The following is a 19,451-nucleotide window of genomic DNA, read 5'->3' as shown; positions in this document are numbered from 1 at the left end:
CAAAACATTGCCCATTCAACTGTCGAAAACATTTCGCGTAGGTGTGCATGATGGAAACCGATAGGTCCTCTGTTGCAGGACCAATTCTTGACAGGATTTACACATAATGCACGTATTGAGCAATGTGTAGAAGGTTCCTGGTAGGGTGAACAATTCCCATTGACTTGAACACCAGGAACATTTAGACCCATCATCAATAGTTTTAAAACATCAAAAAGATTGAATGATGCTTAAAAGGATGCACACTCATTGTAAAACATAAGTTCCATTTATTAACAAAGCCTTGCACATAATGATTTTACTTCATACAATCATGTATATCAACGTCTAAAATTGATTGTTGAAGCGGTTGGAAACAATCGCTTCAATTATTATCCCCACCATATCGTGTCAAGAGCAGTTGAACAAAGAAAAGACAGTGGTTTTCTTTTTTTCGTAACTCTATGTACATTATGGACTTGTATTGTACAGGGCCTCATTGTTGATCAATGCCTTATCTGAACTCGCCAACCTGGCTAAAGAATATAGAGGTAGATAGATGACGAAAATGAAGAAACTATAGAGTTATAAGTGACGTCTGGGCAGGGCTATAGTTTGACGTCTAGAGCGCAGCATATAATCCCCTTCCCACTTACCCCAAGCCCGTTCTCTCAATTTAAAGATCTTTACCGTAGGGTGTCTGTGACATTTTCGTCTATTTATGGTAGTTATATTAACATCATTTGGAATAATATGTTCCATCCGTGGTTTGATATAACGTCTCACGCTGTTAGGAACCAGCCACTTACCGGTATACCCTTTGGCAAACGTTGGGGAGGTTTGAAATCAGTTTGACGGAAGACGGAATTTTTGTGACATTTCGCTGGCTCCTGGTGTAATGAACCGTGCAAACATTTTCAGTGACGTCTGCTTCTTTCATCCTTAGAAGTGGTGAACATACCAAACTAATGATGGTTTGACATTTGACTAGAAGGTAGGTGCACATGCTTCTAATTATGTCGTTACAGTCCCCATGCATCAATTTCCAAGCAAAATTGTACCTACCGGCTGATACTTTTTAATGTATTTGACAGAATTGCCTCTGCCGGACAAGACTTAAAATGTCCGAAGTCTTCTTGGTTGGCAGTTTTTGCCACGGGAAGAGGTGCCTGGATCTTGCCCACAAATGACACCAGGCTCCATGACACCAGAGGCAGTCTATCCACTGTCAAAATTTTTACCCCAAAATCATCAAAAGGAGGACGAAACGATCAACATGAATGTGGTATTGACAAGAATTTTGATTTGATTTAATGTTATCACTAAACGTCGGTTGTTTCCAACAGAAAGAAATCATTTCTAATTGTTGGGTTTTTCTTTTGCAACGGCGTTAGCAATCTTAGCCTAAACTATTCGTAGCGTTGGCAAAAGTTGAAAATACATTTATACCATTATTTCCAATCTTATGAGAAGAGAACTATACTCTAAAGATACATTGTTTCAGACAAGTTTTGCAGTTTTAGTACGCTGTCGGTACGGATCCGTGGGTCGTGTACTGACTCCACTGGCCGGTCGGTCCCGTAACACATTATTTGTCCAATTTCTATATATTTGACCAACGATTTGCGGAGCCTGGTAGAGACCATGTAAATAGCAGAGCACGCATGCATGTATAGATGGGACGAGAATAACTGAACGAAACCATCACAGTGTTAGTATCCACATTATCTGCAATATCTACAGAATGTATTATTCGGAACTGACAATGAACAGATGGTACGCAATGTATTTTGTTAAAACTTAACCCTGTCCTTGAGATATATCATATCACATTATATGATGGATGTCTCTCGATCATCGGCTATCAATGGTGCATAAAATTCTGAGTACTAGTTAACGTTCTTGTAAGTAGGTGCGGTAATGCGTGCTGACTATCTACTTTTTCTTTGTTGCTTTGAGGATTAAGGTAAAGCGCGATTCACCCAGAAAGCATATAGCCACAAATTTCATTTAGCTGAAAGCTACTTTCGTCACGGTTTCTGTGGATTCCTATACAAGAAAAGGACCGCCGCAAATTAAACCCAACTTTGCACGCCTGGCCCTTTCTATTAGATTCTTCAGTTATAGAGGTTGATAAAAAGGCTGAATGTCTGTTGGTAATCAGCCTGATGCGCACAAGAAAGGGTTATAAAAGCTTTAATCTTACAGAGCCCGTTTATTACGTCGCCATCAAAGTTCCTGGACCTGAAGGATGACTACATACCAGCCATTTTAAGGGATTGCCTATATTGAATCGTGATTGGTCGGAACTTTTGTTACACAGTTGAACAGGCAACTATACTGCCTGAACTGCAACCTGAAGTGTACACGTATTTTGTTCCAACACTATTGCGCCCTCTGTCATTTGAAGTTGGAAGTGCATCAGGTTTTATGGAGAGAGATGGATGGGCAAAAGCTCGAAGGTACATGTGCACCTGACATAACGTCCTTGACTTGACACGGCGTTTTCGAGAAAACTATTACGAAAATTTTCTTCCCGGAAATCATTTTTACACACATAAGTTGCAGTGTGTTTTTTACAACAAAAATGCTTATTTTCATTTGTTATTTGTTAACTTATACAAAGCTTAGAAAGAAATACAAATGCATAAGAACACCGTTCAAAATCATTGTCCCTTTAATGTTAACTAGCTCTTATATTTCTCGAAATGTAACGTTAAAGACTATCTGCTCTCACTTTGACAGTGAGCAATAATGTGAATGTGGATATACTTGATTTTGGTCTCTGACTCAAACAAAATACATTTGTACATGTATGGAAAGAAATTAGTAACGTTATAACACCAATGATGACAATGTGTCAATGTCATTCCGCTATTCATTTATTTATCAAGTGATCCGAATTTTATATACACTGTACATAACATTGTACGTTTATAAAATCTTTATTGTCTTGAACAAGGATCAAAAAATGAAGAAGAAAATTAAAACTTGACTTTTGTACTAAAACAACCCTTTTTAAAAACAGATTGATTTTCCAAATGCTTATGTATTTGAAATATTTCTTCAATGTACTTAGCTGTAATCATGCCTATGTCATAATTTTGAGAAAATGTTTAAACAATTTCACACAACAAAGTTAAACTACTTAGCCAGTTTTCATGATGTGCTCTTTTCCATCCTAGAAAATCTTGTCTTGGAGCTGTTTTTATAAACTCCAGTCAAGTCATGGCTTATAACTCCCTCATCTAGCAGACGAATAAGATATTCCTTTTCTACAGTCCCATTATGCTGTGTGCCCCCGGCCGGTAGACCTCCAGTTTTGTCACGCTCGTAGTAGTGGTTGAAGATGGAGGAACCATACCCAAATCCAGCCAAGTCCACAACATCACAGTAGTGAAGGGCAAAGGTGGTGGCTATCAGACCTGTGGTGGGCCACCTACCCTGTGTTTGGAGAAGAAATGAAAAAAAAAAGTTTGAGATACATGTAGAACAAAAAACTGATGCAGGATGTAAAAGTTAATGAGTTGCAATACAACAAAAAACAAACAAAACTTTAGAAAATAGTTTGTTACCAGTATCTTTGAAATTCATTCTGATTACTTAAATCTTTGGTTGCTCAGTGGTTCCTCATTTGTGGCAGCCTCTTACGTGGGAAGGGTGTGTAAGTGACAATTTGTTATTTTATTCATTGTTACAACGATTGATGTTTTTAATCAGAATTATTTATGTTATAGCCTCTGACCCCTCCTCATTACTTCCGTTCACTGAGTTTATTTTACATTCTTACATTCAGTTTACTTCAGTTCCTTTCGTGTCATACTGTATACTTTTGTCAACTTTATGTTATTTGATTGTGTTTTCATAATGTTGAAGGACGACTCCAGGAAGAATAGAGTTTATGATAATCATTGTAAATTCTAATTGGAGATCGAAATAATCATCTGATGTATAAATAAACAAACAAACAAACAAACAATGGTTACCTGTAGCCTGACATCCCGTGCTGCCACATGGAGAACCTGAGGGTTGAGAATCAGGAACTGTGCAGGATCAATGTCCAACTTCTGTGCAACTCCCTTCCAAAATTGACCTGTCGGTTTAACCTAGATGATAGTAGTTTCCAACAAAATGTTGTTAGATGCTGTGTATTTATTACAAATTACTTATAAATGTAGAAATATGCTAGCTAAATAACAGTTTAGAACTGAAAATAAAACCATAAAATCCCTTATTTTGGTATTATTTTGTGTCATATTGTTTTAGAAGTTTTAACAATCTCAAGATTTTTTCAAAACATCTTGAGATCCTTCCAAGCATCCAGTGACTTTTTGTCAATCCTTCTTGATATCTTCTCAAAGCCTCTTCAGATCTTCTCAAAGCATCTTGACTTATCTTTTCAAAACTTTTCATCTCAAGGGGATTGACTGTCCTGTCTGATTAATGGCTTGTCCTGCCAACTCTTAACTCTACTTCCTGACACTCCAACAAGTATATATTTGAAGTGATATTTGAAGTAATTTTCCTATGCACAGACGCATAAAACATAAACTCTTTGTACATGTGTCCATTGAATACGCTTTTTTTGAATATCTTATTTTATTCATCATGATTGTGAATTGCTATTCTGTCTAATAGAAGTATTTTCCTGCCAATGCTACTTTGGATCTGGGACAAGCCAACTTTCCTATCTTGCAAAAATTGTCTTCTGTCTCACATCCTTTACAAGGTTCAAATAACAGCAGAAACACAGTAAGAAAAACAAGCACACAGGCCAAAAACAATTATGGTTTTGAATTCACAGACTCTTTATGAATGGTGTTTGTCTATAGGATCTCATTCCTAATGCCGTACCTTAGTGAGGACAGCTTGCAGCCAATTCAAGTCATTGCTCTTGTACATAACAACAACATAGTAGGTACCAGAGTCAAGGTCGGCCTGGTTCAAAGTTGAACTCTCCGGGTAAAAAAAGCGAAAGTCGGTCCGAGACCCCACATCGCTCTCATAACCTTTGACGGGAGCGTCATTCATCCTGCCCAGGAAAAGAGAAAATGGAGTTCCACGATCTCATACCTTTTCGTGCCCAAATCTATCTATACCTAATCCCAATGTCACAAATTTGACAAATTCGCATCACTTACAACTAAATTAAACATGATATTGGAGTTTTTAGTATAGTGGAGTATAGCGGCTATATAGGCTAGGGCTAGGGCTAGGGCTAGCTACAAACTATCACAACAATATACATGTATAGCAAGATTGTGATACAATTTTATAAATACTATGAATATGATACAATGAATGGGAGATTGTGTGCAAACCTACCTTATAACTACATCATAGCCATCTATTACCCGTCCAAGCCCTTTGTCCAGGAGTGCTCCAGAATTGCCCAGAACCAAACATCGTCTGCACCCACTATCACTGTCAATATCATGAAAACAAAAGTTAAGTTTACAATAATCAATGATTCAGATATGACTCTGCCTTCATCCTCTCTACATTTCATACTAAAATTATCATACTTAGACAACCTAGTATGTTACAAAATAAAATCTCTGTAATGCTGGATATAAAAAAATACTTCATTGGTAAATATCATCATTTGTGATAAGTGTCATAGAGAGTCTGACCAGAAACACAAACATTAAAAGCTGTAAATCTGAGCTGAATATGAATAGATGGTTCTATTTCATCAGTTACCAGGCAACAGAAGTTATCATACTGTAGTATAAAGTGGAAAAACATTTACCTTTTGATGACTGGCCTCCATGTAGTGGGAAGGAGCTTCAACAGGGTGTTCAACCTAAACACTGTCAAAATGAACAATGAATTTAACAGTTTAATATCAACTGATATTATAATTAAGTATTTCATTTGGAACTCTTAATGTAATAGCCAGATTTATTATCTGGACTTAAAAGAGGGATCTAGTATTTCTTTTAAAGTTCAATGTATTGCCTCAAATACCACAAAAATGAAATTCCCATCATTGAACACGATAATTGAATTATCTATTTTTAGAATTCGCTTCACCATATCTTTATATAGGTAGGGGAGTGAAATGTGTCTTTCCTTATGTTTTGTCACCTCCTCCGGTAACAGAGCATCAAATCAATCCGTGTCATTTTTGGGCTGAATGACTAAATACGTATACCCCAATGGTACAGAGTACCCCCCCACATTTTTGCATATCTGTGTGTAAAAATGACTTATTGAGTTTTTTGGCCACAAGTTATAATCAGAATGAAGCAATGCTTACAGTTTGAGTGAGAGAAATCAAATGGCAGTCCTTTGCTGTATTTACCCAGCACACCCCACTTTCTAAAGTTGTTGGTGATGAACAGGTGCATGTCAGGGTCAAATCTGGAAGAACAATTTGTGGCAATGATTTAATGATTTACTTCCAATGCTATGTCAACAAAAGTTCTAAGACTTCTGTTTTTGCCAATTAATATCATTAAATATTTCCACTGGCAGTTAATTTTGAAGTTGCTCCTAAGTTACATATATTAAAACAAAACAAAAAAATTATGCTGCACTACAGATATTCAACCTCTGCATACAACGATATATACAAATTAGCAGAATAGGAACAATATGGAAGACTTGAATTTCATTCAATCAGTTACTGTTAGACATACCTTGGCATAGATTCTCTGAATTTTCTCTGTACAAAACCTTTGATACAAGTGCCTGGGGAGTATGCTTCTGTCCTGAAGTACAAAACAAGTCAACAAAGACCCATGTGTAATAAACACAATAAATGTATCATCACTTTAATTGATGTGAAAAAGCAATTCAAATATCATGATTGCACATGACTGTTGTAAGAAAATCGGGTCTACTTGACATATTTCCCACCTGTTATTGTCCAAAGTTGATGTCGCTGGGTCCTTTGTCTCCTTCTCAACTGTCAAATGTACTGTAGACTCTGGAAATCAATCATGGACAGTTTTCAAGTTTTCAAGTTGATTAATATTGATTCTTCAAAATGTTTCTGAATCAGCATTCAAGCTGGTTGTCTCTCGATATATAAATTACTTTTCTGCTACAAAATCTGAACTAAGTGTCATTAATCATAATTTGACACTTTCAAGCATATGTGAGCAATTATTGTGTTTATATCTGTTATTGGTGATCAGCTCTAATGGCTATGGCTAAAAATTACTACAATATAGGCAAAATGTAGACCAAGTTATTTAAACAAACTTTCTATAAAACTTAACATTAACTCATATCATAAAAAATCTTGAATCACTTACTTGACCTGAAAATACTTATCATTACCAAGGAGGCTATACTTGTCATCATCTTTATGTCTCAGTAGATGCCACATTATCCAATAAAACATTATATTAAGATTAAATATAAAGAAAGGACCTGTCAGTCTGAAGAAAAAAACATGATACACTGTCTGTTTATAGTTTGTACTACCAAAACCCTGTAAAAGATAAAACCATCAAACATTGATAATGAAATATATACCTTTGTGTATTGGAAGGGGAGGGAAGGAAGAATGCACAGACTCATGAATATCAGTTTGAACCACAGAATGTACTGGACGCCCGGTGTCTTTCAACTTGATTCTGCCTTTTCTGTACCAATGTAATGTCTGCTCGCAAAGAAGCCATAAAATCCAAATTCCAACAAGAATGAGCAACAGTTTCTGCAATTTGGTCTTTCCCCAGTGCATCATGTCCCTTCAGTTGGACAGCATTAAAGTAAACAAGTCATGTCCATCCGATTTTCTGATGAGGAAAAAAGAAGAATGTTGTCAATAATGTTTTATAACAAAGGATAATCAAGAACAAAATAAAGGAACTTATCATGAGCGATGAGGTTTGAAAGCAAAAAAAAAATGAAATATTTCTGTGACATAACAATATCTGAAATATAAAGACAATAACGTTACATGTATAATGCAAACATAAGATATGTCGGAGACAGGGAAGGCCAAAAGTCAGAGTTGGTTGATTATGCAGAAAACTTTATTTAAAGTTTTTGGTGATAATGTTGTGTTGTAAATAATGTGTTGTGAGTCTTCATGGGAGAATCTAAGGTAAGTCTTCACAGAGGTTGTTGTCAATAGCTGCTTTTGTAATTGACAAGTAATCAGTTAAGCTAACTTACTAATCAATTGACTACATATTGTCTTGATGAATTAACTTATCTGATATCAACCAGTTAGTGTTATTGGCTTATTTTGTTAGGCAGTTATCCTAATGACTTAGACCCACTTATTTTGGGGGCTGAATTTTATGGCATATTGCTGATGATAAATCCTATTAAATTTTGTTTCTAAGTCATGATATGTTATTAGAACATTATTATGTGTCAATTTTACACTTTGATCAGCATGATTGACTAATGAAACAATTAAATGAAGCAAATAATGAGCAATTAATGACAAGTTTATTCATGCCCAACTTGTTGGTTAGCAACTGACTAGGCCAGAAAGGTGACTTGTTCTATAAATGATTTTGATAAACAGGTGCATATATTCAGAACTAAACCGGAAGTATCAATGTTGGCCATCCAAAAGCAATTTTAGTCACGAATCTTACGAATCACAGGTCCAGATGCCTGAGTGTGTTAACTTCAATGGATTCTGGTACACCTGTTTGTTCACAGCCTAGTCCAAGACAATGCTAAATGTGAATTTAATTTAGTTTAGTTTATTTAGTTTATTATGATAATGATTATGAATAAGGTATCAAATTCAAAAGGAATGGGAGGGGGGTATAATTTTGTTGCCTGCAGTGCCACTTTTACAGAAAATTTAAAGAAGAACAGAGCTACAATCAGGCATATGTTAAGCGTAATGAATGAATGGAGGTCATTTCGCGATTGATTCCACTCGGCCGAAGTATGCTAAAAAGAACGATTCAAAACAAGATCTTACCTTGTCTCGGCTTGTCTTCAATATTGAATATAGAAAGGGTCCTGAGTTACTTCCAGCTATTGAAATTGGTTTTTTTTTTTTGGCGTCATTGGATCATATTACCGTAACTGGTGTGAAGCCGCTGTTAATATTCGTCTAGCACCGTGAAACTTCAAACACCTGTTACCATTGATCCGCCTGGTTACAAATGGCCAGCACCCATGCTAAACACTTTGTGTGTGGGCGTGGTAGTTTCCTGTCACTCACCTGGTGTCACTCAACTTTAACCCCGTTGTACACGTTGTGTGCGTGTTTACAAACGACAAAGCCATTTATTTGCTTGTTTCGCATGACCGGTAAATCGCCTTTTGGCGCAACACACCATTTCTACATCATGTACAAGCTGCATATGCTGGTTTAACTAATCCGCTGTTTCTTTTCCATAACTGATATAACGTTAACGTTAAGGCCACACTGACTTATCTTTATGGATGACATTCTCCGGAGACCCCAAAACTAATGTGCAAGGGCGAAAAAAAAATCCTGAAAACAATAAAAGCGCGGTGGCCCCATGCACTGACCAGCGCAGATCTTCTGGATGATGAGTGGTGGAATTTAGTTCTCGAAGTGTATGCCTCTCCGGCTCAAATACGGAGCCTCCGACTTTCAATCCCTGGATCATGTACGTAGGGCTATGGCCTATATATGTACTTTCACCTGACTCAAGTCTGGAAATAGGTGTTAAGTGCCTCTCCTATTAATGGCAACAATATCGGTGCCTGCTAGGGAACAAGTTGTAAACGCTTTTGTATTCTAAGATGCTGACATAATCACGAGAGTCACATTGACTGTCGCAGTTAACATCACAAGTTAGGGACGGATGCTACGCATCAATGTGGTTCCTGGGCCCCAAACCTGATACAACGGTATTACAACGAGTATACAACGAGTGATTTCGTCGTCCTACGGTGACATGACGGCCATGGCTTCAGTTAGACCGCACCTGCAGCGGCGGTCTGCTTGTAACCGCGCTAATTGCATCATCTAGGTCAGCCAATCAACGAAGAGGAAAGATGTCCTCGTTTAGCTCAGTCTTTGTGAAATTGATTAAAACGACAGTCTGTCGTTGGTCACAGTAGAAAACCCAAATCATGGTAGCTTCATGATTGTGCGATGTTTGGTTCCATGACTGTGTTCCTGCTAACAGCTGAGGCTGATCAATATTCATGAGCGCCCGGGCGTCTGCAAGCACCGCGGTAAATTTCTTGTTTGTCTTGTTTATTTGGCTGTTTGGGGCCTATAGAGATATCTCTTCATTTGTAAGTTTCTTTCTCCCTGTCTTTCTCTCTCGCTTTCATTCAATTGAAATAACGTTATACCGAGGGCTTGAGCCCGAAGTGCAAAGAATAAATGACCTATCTGTAGAGATATCTCTTCATGATCACTTATGTATTACTAAGTTTCTTTCTCCCTGTCTTTCTCTCTCGCTTTCTTTCAATTGAAATAACGTTATACCGATGGCTTGAGCTCGAAGTGCAAAGAAGAAAATTAATTCGTTTACACATTTAACGTTACCCAGCGAACAATTAGATGTCATGTGGACGTTCACGTTAATCTCAATCAAGATACATGAATGGAAATGACAAGCATAGCACCTAAAAAAGCATCACATCAACCTCATTTTATCAGGTAACTTTGGAATGATATTCTTTATTAAAAAAATAACTGTCGTCTTTGATGAGGAACAATAAACAGAAAAAGAATAACTTTTTGTTGTAACTTGTAAGATAACTGCATTTCAAATTGAAAGACAAATTATTATAATTCTGAACACAACACGTGTCTGATTTATTGTGTTTGATTTACCAGGCGATAATCTCTTATTGTTTGTGAAATCATCCATGTAAACCCCAGCTAAATCATGATTGCTGGAAATGGAATAGCAGGAATAGCAGAAATTGGAGAATGTAGGGGGAGTCGGGCGGCCTTAAGGTCTCAGATGATAGGGAGTGGGTGCCCGACCGACTCCCCAGGCCCTGGCCTAAATTCTATTTGTCCCGCTCTCCGCGGAGCCTGGTAGAGGCTAGTCCTGTCAATCTGTGGACCTACGGCACCGGAATTCTGGATATCCCTAGTTTGTGTTTCCTTCGCGAACATTCGATAGAGCGCGCGTGAATAGACTTTATTTAGTCAGGCTTAAGAAAAAGCAAATGACGACCTATTAATAAATTAGCATAGTGAATGAGCAAGTGACGGTGATTTTATACTTGGGCAAAACAGAAGTTTCCATTGCTTACTAGATAATGCAATACCGCCACGAGTACTTTGAACGAACGGCCGTTCCATTATTCGGTCGAGAAGATGATTAACTGATACATATTTAACGTTATGCAAATAATAACATCTATTTCACAATCAATGAGAAACATTCACAATGCGACACTCGAAAAGGCTAATATCATTTGGCGACTCAGTACAAAAAGAAATGGCCAGCAAAAGTGCCAAAAAAGTCCATAGAGAGCCTGCTATGGAGGCTAGTAGAGGCAAGGTATGAATATAAAAACATGAGAAACTAGAGTTCAACGAACCCATCTCTTCGCCAAATAATCATGCCTTTATTTAAGACTTTAAGGTCTTATTCATGTATTACTAAATAGCAAATGACTGCATGAACTATGTTCCTCACAAACACACAAATATTACCAAAAACCAGACTGTGACCTGACAGATGACATGGTAGCATCCCTGGTCAATCAGAATTTCATGCTTGTCAAAGACTTTGTCCCCAGTGTAAGGGCGTCCTCCAGCAAACCATCTGTATAACAGCTGTGTCCATAGATATAGGTCAAAATGAGATATATAGAGCACAGTTTATTTCTGTTAATAAGTTTTGCTGCAGTACCTTAGGAAGCCGCTAGGGGGGCCACTATCATAATTTATCTTCGTTTTCCTGACCCCTACCCACCTACCAAATATTATCAGGATTTTTTCAAGGCTTCTCGAGTTATGCATTCCACAAACAAACGGACGCACACACTCGGCCCGCTACCGTCCTAACGGAAAATGCTACGTCAACTATTTTCGAACACAACCTTCCTTTCCGCAACCGCTACTTAAATACTAAATATCATGAAAATCCATACGCAGCTTCTTGAGTTATATGCTGTTTGCATGGATTTATGAACTTTCCTCATTAATTATGCAAATTAGCTACTGATTTGCATAATTAGTATTACATTGTATAAGTCATCACTCATTCTATCTACAGACCGAAAATCCTGATGATCCGTTTACACGTTCTCGAGTTATTCTCGTCCAAAGTTTGAACGGAAATCGGTGCCTGCAGTTCCCAAAAAGCCGCTAGGGGGTCCAAACTCACAGCACTTACTCTCTGTTCTAAGGGCTATCTACCACAAAAATCATGACCACAGCATGTCCAGAACACGAAGTGTCAAAATTAAAAGTTTTGCAGCAGTACCTTAGGCAGCCACTAGGGTGCCCATTATCGAACTTGACCTTCGTTTTCCTAACCCCCTAACAAATATAATCAGGATCCATTCAAGGGTTCTCGAGTTATCTTGCATACAGACAAACGCACTTACATACAAATCCCGCTACAGCACCGTAGGTAAGAGCCAGGTAAACCATTTTCGCCCTTGATCTTCCTCTCCAAAACCGCTACACACCTACCAAGTTTCGTGAAAATCGCCCAGCTAGATTTTGACTTATGCTGCCCAAAACAAACCACAAAAAACATACCAAGCTCGCTGCAGTACCGTAGGAAAACGCCAGTTAAACCGTTTTCAAACTTGGCATTCCTTTCGACAACCGCTACACACCTACCAAAAATCACAAAGTTCCATCCACAATTTCTCGAGTTATATGCTGTTGACCTAACGTTACATACAGACCCAAGTCGACAAAAACATACTCTTCTTGGCGAAGAGAACAGCAAAAAGTTAAGTTGTTTATGTTAACGTTATCTCAATTAGATCTCGAAACATTTTGGCCATTTGCTACTTCTTTTAGTAGATACTGAAATACCGCCTCAGTAACGTTACTAATACATAAACCTGTACTACTATGCATGGCCTACCAGTTTGACAAGTTTGGAAGGCTGTGAATGATTACATCCGGGACCTTCTGGCTATGGTTGGGTTTGCATATGCTGAGGGTGTGATAGAGTTTTAAAAGCAAAGATAATTTTTATCGCTCTATCCGAAGAAATACTACTTTATGTAAAGAAAACACGGGTCCCACGAGTTGACTTTTGATTTTCTCTATATGTACCACGGTACTTATTTTTTTGTTCAATGTATTGAGCATCTACGGATGTTTGAGTATTGTCGAAAACCCCTAGGTGAGTCTTCATCAAATTCGTCAGCCGAGCTGCACCAGTCACTGCAAAAATGGGAGTCCAAGTCGAAACTATAAACCCAGGCGATGGTAAGATCAGATCTAGACATTTTTCCAACTGACGTGAAGTTCCGTGTTTTGTGGTCTACTTGAAGCATGCTGATTTCTCCTCTTTTGCATTTCCAGGCCAAACCTTTCCAAAAAAGGGACAGACGGTCGAGGTGCACTACACTGGTAAGTTGGAGGGTGGGGTGCGTGGGGAGGGGGGCGACATGGTCTGGAGGCTTAGTGTATCATCTAGCAGATATTTCAGCAATTGTAACGTTTTGCGTTTTATTATTCTACTCCTTTATTCCTTGATTTGCTTTGTTGTGAGATTAGTTCAGATAATTTGTTGTTTAACGGGCTCAAAGTGCAAGGTATGCCAGCTATGAAAGTTCCCGTGTCAGCTTGTATGTAACACTAACACTTGCACGTGTCACGTGAGCTTACCTCGCAACCACATCAAATTATATACATGTTACGTACATGCCACACAATCAGTTACTTCAGTTAAAGGTTAACACATATCTCTAGTCAGTCCCCAGAATTTGTTTTAGTAAGTCAACTATAGTACAGTGCTAGTATTTGTCTCTAGCCTGGATACCAGACCGTTTCCAGGGGCACAGCTCCCCACCCCAGGCACTACTCATCAGGACATGAATGGGGTTTGAACCTAGAACCCATAGTTTACCAGACCATGTCCTTTATGTCCATATACTGTTTTGGTAAAAAATTACCATAAAACCTCAATAAAATCATTTTAGAAGCAGACATGAAAAAGATGAGAAATAAACACCTGGGGGTATTGGGCCACTCTAGCATTCAGATCATTCGGTCCAAGAACGAGGGAGACGATTCGCTTTGAAAATTTGACAGGAGAAAGAAGAAGAAGAAGAAACATTACAAATACGATATATTTCAGCCATACCTGTGGTATGGCTGAAATATAATTACTCATATATTGAAGAACTATAAATGGAAGCTATGTCAAATATGTGACATTTGTTCCAGTAAGTTCCTCTCTACACCACAGAGAGGAAATGTCTACACCCCAGCTGTAGACATGGCAATGTTGATCATCAGATAATCAGACTCAGCTTGGTGTTAGGGGATATGTCCCAAATACCAGGGTTGGGAATTCACATTTTTGATGCTGTAGGCCACTCCCACTTTTTCATACTGTAAATTCATTTATATTCACAGGAACCTGAGTTCATGATAGGAGTGAAAAAGCATTTTTTGCTTTCTGCCAATTCAAGTTTGTGGTTGTAACCGGTCTGTAGTACCAGAGAAAAAAAATAGAAAGAAAACACTAAACATTTTAAGATTTACAGTAAGTGAATGCCACTTTTCAGCTATGTTCAGTTTCCTGCGGAGGTACATTGACTTGTTTGGACAACCCAAGGAACTGTTTACAACTCTTTTTCGCCCAAGTGCTAGCAAACATTACAGCAACACATAGTAGTACATGACTAGTACTACAGTAGTTGCATATTACATGTAAGTTAGTTGTATCTAAATTCTTGCACCTGCACAATGTTAATTCTACATGCACTTAATCAGCTAGTATTTTGAGCTCTAATGTTATTTACTTTGATGATACATGTTTTTCCAAGATGCCAAAAGAACAAAACAACTGATAGATTTGTAAGTTTTTACCCTGAGCAAAGTCTGGAATTGTTTGCACAAGTGGGGTAGACCAATAGATACAGTAGTTAGATTGTTAGTGCTGACTTTTCTCAGTTTGTCACATCAAGGCATGTGTTTGCAATTAAGGACACAGCAAGTCAATTTTATGGATGACATCCTATGCAGAGTGCAAAAATATGAGGTAGCACCAAAAAAAAACAAGATGGCTAGATTTTCAAGATAGACAGCGTAAACATCGTAACAAGATTTGAAGTGACAAAATGTGGCATCACAACTAAAAGGCATTCATTGGAAATGCATGTATGCAGTGTCATCAAGTTGTGGTGGACTGCGAATGGTTCATTTCAAAAACTGCGAAATTAAGATAGACAGTGTTTTAACACGCCATTGGCCAGTCTGCCAGAGGAACTGTAATGTGGAATATTGACATTTTTGGATGTATGTTTCTAGGAACTCTGACAGATGGGAAGAAGTTTGACTCGTCTCGTGACAGGAATACACCCTTCACCTTTAAAGTAGGCAAGGGCGATGTCATCAGAGGTACAATTGTGCTTTATCTATCTATATAATATATGCTTGACAAATGTAAGGGTCTGACCAGCTTTAGATATAAAATTTTGTATGTCATCTTTAGTTTGCAAACTCAATGTCATTTTTTTTTTCCAAAGTTTTGTCCAATTCTTTAGCACTATGAATTCATTTATTTTTCGAGGTACTTAACTTCACAGTGACAGGGGTAAAGAGATGTTTTATATCTTTACGCGTACATAGTAGAGCAATACATTTGAAAGTATAACAAATGTTCTGTTTTTCAGGCTGGGATGAGGGAGTTGCTCAGGTAAGACATGGATCATGTTTTTTTTTAGAAAAAGCAGATTATTGAAGTCAAATATGTACCAAATATTGAAATATGTACATACTTGAAACACTTGCACCCCTAATATGTGGAGGTGAAACATTCATATAAATTTCATATTAATTGGAAATGATTTTGGATTAACCATTATACCAGACAGTTTGGTTGCTAAAACTGTTTGTTTGGTACCCGTGCCTGAAAGAAAGGCATTTTACAAATTGTTAACCTCATAGACAGCCTTGGTATGTTAGCCCTCCAAACTGGTAGTGGTTTAACTTTAACCACAAACATATACTACATAATGTACATGCAAATGCTTGGCTTTGTCTTATGCTGTGTGAAACACCATTAATTTTAGCTCAGTCCAAATGAATTATGATGTAACCTTTCTTACATAAGTATACAATGTACATATGTGTGCAAAACATTGACAGGGTTAAAAGTAGCCAAAAGGTACACCGTCACTTCCAAGTCCTTCACAACTTACAAAACACATGCCAGAGTGTATTGTGCCAACATATGCTGCAAAGACAAGAATGTAGTCCCAAGTCTGAGTCAACAGATTCAAAGCAGCACAGGAAGAGGGTTCTCCCATTAATGTAGATCCAAGGTTGTGGAATCAACAACCATGAGAGGAGACTTCATTCGATGTTTTTATTTAGTTAGAATGCTGAAGTTTAGTTTTGAAATGGTACTGCAAGTCATCTGTTACAGTTATCTCATTTCGGAGCCTGTTTGCTATCAGCACTGCCACACAGTATGTATAGTCGATACATTGAAATCAGTTGTAGTTATATTGTTCTTGTCTGCACCTTAGTGTTCCATGTAACCTAATGGACTTCTGTTTCAGATGAGCGTGGGACAGAGAGCCAAGCTGACCTGCACATCTGACTACGCATATGGCCCAAAGGGATACCCTGGCGTATATCCTTTCTCACAATGACTTACCTTATCTTACCGCTTACCGGTCTCTTGACGGGGTGGTGGGAGACTTAGTGTGTTTTGTTTCTCTCTGGGCCTTTAACTTTGTGATATATTAACCACGATACATCTCAGTATGCATGCATAGTTTAATTCCTTAACAGACTTTCTATGTATTGAATCTGTACCTTTTTAAGCCTGATGTTTTATTGCAATTTGACCTTGACCTGTCTCACTATTCCACCCAACGCAACCCTGATCTTCGATGTGGAGCTTCTCAAGATTCTATGAGAGTCTGCTGTTGCCATGGATACCAGATGAACCACGCTTTTTCCCCTCCACACTAGTGGGTTGATGTGTGCCTGGTTCATTTTTTCCCCTTCCTCTTTTGTTAAATCTAGAAACAAAGAACCCTGTTTGGAAACCTCATAGCCAGCATTTTATACAGTGATGTTATAGAAGATACCAGCATTATCCTAACAAATGCAAATGTCCATCCCTTCAACATGTCCTCTTCTGGCTGCATACCTTATGAAGATAACAAGACAATAATATTCAGATAGCAATCTTGGTATTTCACATGCAACATAGGAAGGAGGACAGCAAAATGTTCTCAGAGGTTGAATTTTAGTTTTCTGAAGAAATCTCCTCCCTAAAAATGTTAACCTTTATAAAGTTGCAAGCTTGCATGCAGAAACTTAGTTACTGCTCTTGTGTCATATTGCTCTGCTACTTTAGATCCCCCCCCCCCCCCCCCCCCTACGATAAGAGTAGAGCTGTGCATTGATTTTCTTTGCAACCTGCAGCTAATCTATGACACCAGGTATGCTTTATATTATTCAGGTGAATCCAGCTCACTACAGGTACACTGTACATTGTCCACAGGTATAACATATTGTTGATGTGAATACCTGTGGACCTAACTTGTCTGCTGACTTTAAAGTCTCTTTGTGCTTAATTAGATATTTACATAAACATTCTTAACAAATATAGAGAATCAAAGAAGATGAGCCCACAGAATCAAAGAAGATGAGCCCACATATACAAAAAGTCTCCTTTTTGATTCCGTTTATTTTAAGCATCCTTCAAAATACAGCTGTGAGTGAAGTACAGGACTTTGTTTGATGTATCTTTGTGTAGAGATTTCTGTATTTTTTTTCTACATTACATACTAGCTCACTGCCACAGATTATATTCACATTTTAGTCTAACGACCATGGAATTGTGGCCTGTTTTAGATCATTTGAAAGATGTTCAACTCTGCAAAAATGACTGAAAAAGTATGTGTAGCATATTAGAATAAGACTTTGTGCCTTTTCTTATAGATGTTTCTATAGATAACCATTTTGTCTTAGCTCAACACCTTCATCAGTTGATGTTTCAATAGTTTGTGGGTAGGTAAAATGTAAGCAAAGACTGTTGTGTAAGGAGCTCTAATGTACCTCAACAAAATTATCGGTAGCAATTCAGTATAGTGCTCTCTACATAGTGCAACCATATTGTAGCACTTGTGGCAACGCAGTAGAAATAAGTACATATGATACATATGTAATCAAGGATACCGGTAGGACTGGGGATTTGGGTATTGTCAATGAGATAAAAGTAGAGTTTTAGAATTTGTTATTGCTTCATGTAATCATGCATCTACTTATCTTCTACCTGATCTGCTTTCAATGACTGGGGATTGTGCAACCATAGGTTCTATCCTAACGGGAACAAAAGCAGCTACCATTTTGCACATACTGTCCAGAGCTCCTAGGTCTTGAGCTTGAGAAATACTGACTAGGTACTTGCAGCAATGTACTAGTACCTAGCATTTGTGAACAAAATCTTGTAATCTCTGACATTTCTGATGATGTTACACATAGAAGAGGCTATAGGTTCAGTAATACTTGCCTTACATTTTTCTGTTGAAAGAAACAGTTTGATTTCTTGACATAGTGAGTGAGTTTTAGTCTGTGCACACGTACAATGATCTGCTTGTGGTTGTACAGGGTATGTGTACATCGTAATGCCTTATTAGAAGCTTTGTTCCCCTTAGTTTTGATCCATAAACTTGTTCTCAGCTTAAACTGAGAGATGTGCGCAAAATGTTCAAGGCATGTATCAGCAAGGAGCTTTTATATCAGAATATAAAAGCTCCTTGGTATCAGGCATGGTCTAGACAATAACTGTTATAGTTAGGGGCCTTCCCTTTTGCTGACAATGTTTCTTGCTACCCATACGCAGTGTAAACTGGCGACTGGCTTATTCTCTGGCATAGCCTGAGTTTGCAACTTACACTATGATAGTGCTTTATATACTTAACAGCAGGACTTCAGTGGCTTCACCCAAGTTCCTCCAAACTTTCCATCATTTCTTATCATCAATGGAGTACATATTCCCTCCCAATGATTGCAGTAGCACACATCATCAGAGGTGTTGCTTGGGAACAGCAGTAAAGATTTCATGTTAGGCCTTCCCTGTTTGTGTGTGTGTGTGCGTGGGGTTGTGGGACAGAAGAGTTTACAATGTATCATTGTATTCTGCATGTGGCTGTTAACAACATCAGTATAAGACCATTGTTCTGTCCATGTGACAATCATGGTAGAGTCACCAATAAATGTTCCAAGTTTCAGACTGACCTCTTGTGTGCATATTTTCCAGTATGGTGTTATGTTTTGTGGATTTAAATTAGCCTGGGTACCATCCTATAGCCCCGGTAGAAATAGGATGGTACCCAGGCTAGATTTAAATCCTCTGAACGCTAGAACTATATGTATA

The 19,451-nt window shown here is 38.0% G+C and overlaps 2 protein-coding genes across 2 annotated transcripts; one reads left to right on the top strand and one right to left on the bottom strand.

The window, feature by feature from the left end:
- Positions 1–2,638: 2,638 nt before the first annotated feature.
- Positions 2,639–9,116, bottom strand: LOC118410395 (CMP-N-acetylneuraminate-beta-galactosamide-alpha-2,3-sialyltransferase 4-like). Its single transcript, XM_035812089.1, has 10 exons — positions 8,885–9,116; positions 7,468–7,730; positions 6,844–6,913; positions 6,624–6,695; positions 6,242–6,345; positions 5,732–5,792; positions 5,305–5,403; positions 4,834–5,011; positions 3,966–4,085; positions 2,639–3,423 (listed from the first exon to the last, which is right to left on the bottom strand). The coding sequence occupies exons 2-10, from the start codon at positions 7,676–7,678 to the stop codon at positions 3,139–3,141; spliced, it is 1,200 nt and encodes a 399-aa protein (XP_035667982.1). The 5' UTR covers positions 7,679–7,730; positions 8,885–9,116; the 3' UTR covers positions 2,639–3,138.
- A 4,060-nt stretch (positions 9,117–13,176) lies between these two features.
- LOC118409459 (peptidyl-prolyl cis-trans isomerase FKBP1A-like) lies at positions 13,177–19,305 on the top strand. The gene is made up of 6 exons (XM_035810493.1): positions 13,177–13,309; positions 13,406–13,453; positions 15,362–15,451; positions 15,727–15,749; positions 16,618–16,691; positions 16,925–19,305. Exons 1-6 carry the CDS (start codon positions 13,273–13,275, stop codon positions 16,977–16,979), a joined length of 327 nt encoding a protein of 108 aa, XP_035666386.1. The 5' UTR covers positions 13,177–13,272; the 3' UTR covers positions 16,980–19,305.
- The last annotated feature ends 146 nt before the right edge of the window (positions 19,306–19,451 follow it).

Source organism: Branchiostoma floridae, chromosome 2, assembly GCF_000003815.2.
Source record: "Branchiostoma floridae strain S238N-H82 chromosome 2, Bfl_VNyyK, whole genome shotgun sequence".
In the NCBI taxonomy this organism is placed as follows: domain Eukaryota; kingdom Metazoa; phylum Chordata; class Leptocardii; order Amphioxiformes; family Branchiostomatidae; genus Branchiostoma; species Branchiostoma floridae.
The sequence above is the reverse complement of the archived record's forward strand: the minus strand, read 5'-3'. Positions and strand labels throughout refer to the sequence as shown.

Coding starts and splice junctions, on each gene's coding strand:
- LOC118409459 (XM_035810493.1), top strand. CDS start 13,273: ATGGGAGTCCAAGTCGAAACTATAAACCCAGGCGATG. Junction 15,452..15,726: donor CAAGGGCGATGTCATCAGAG/GTACAATTGTGC, acceptor TCTGTTTTTCAG/GCTGGGATGAGGGAGTTGCT. Junction 15,750..16,617: donor GGGATGAGGGAGTTGCTCAG/GTAAGACATGGA, acceptor CTTCTGTTTCAG/ATGAGCGTGGGACAGAGAGC.
- LOC118410395 (XM_035812089.1), bottom strand. CDS start 7,678: ATGATGCACTGGGGAAAGACCAAATTGCAGAAACTGTTGCTCATTCTT. Junction 6,696..6,843: donor TCAACTTTGGACAATAACAG/GTGGGAAATATG, acceptor TTTGTACTTCAG/GACAGAAGCATACTCCCCAG. Junction 5,793..6,241: donor TGATTTCTCTCACTCAAACT/GTAAGCATTGCT, acceptor TCATTTTGACAG/TGTTTAGGTTGAACACCCTG.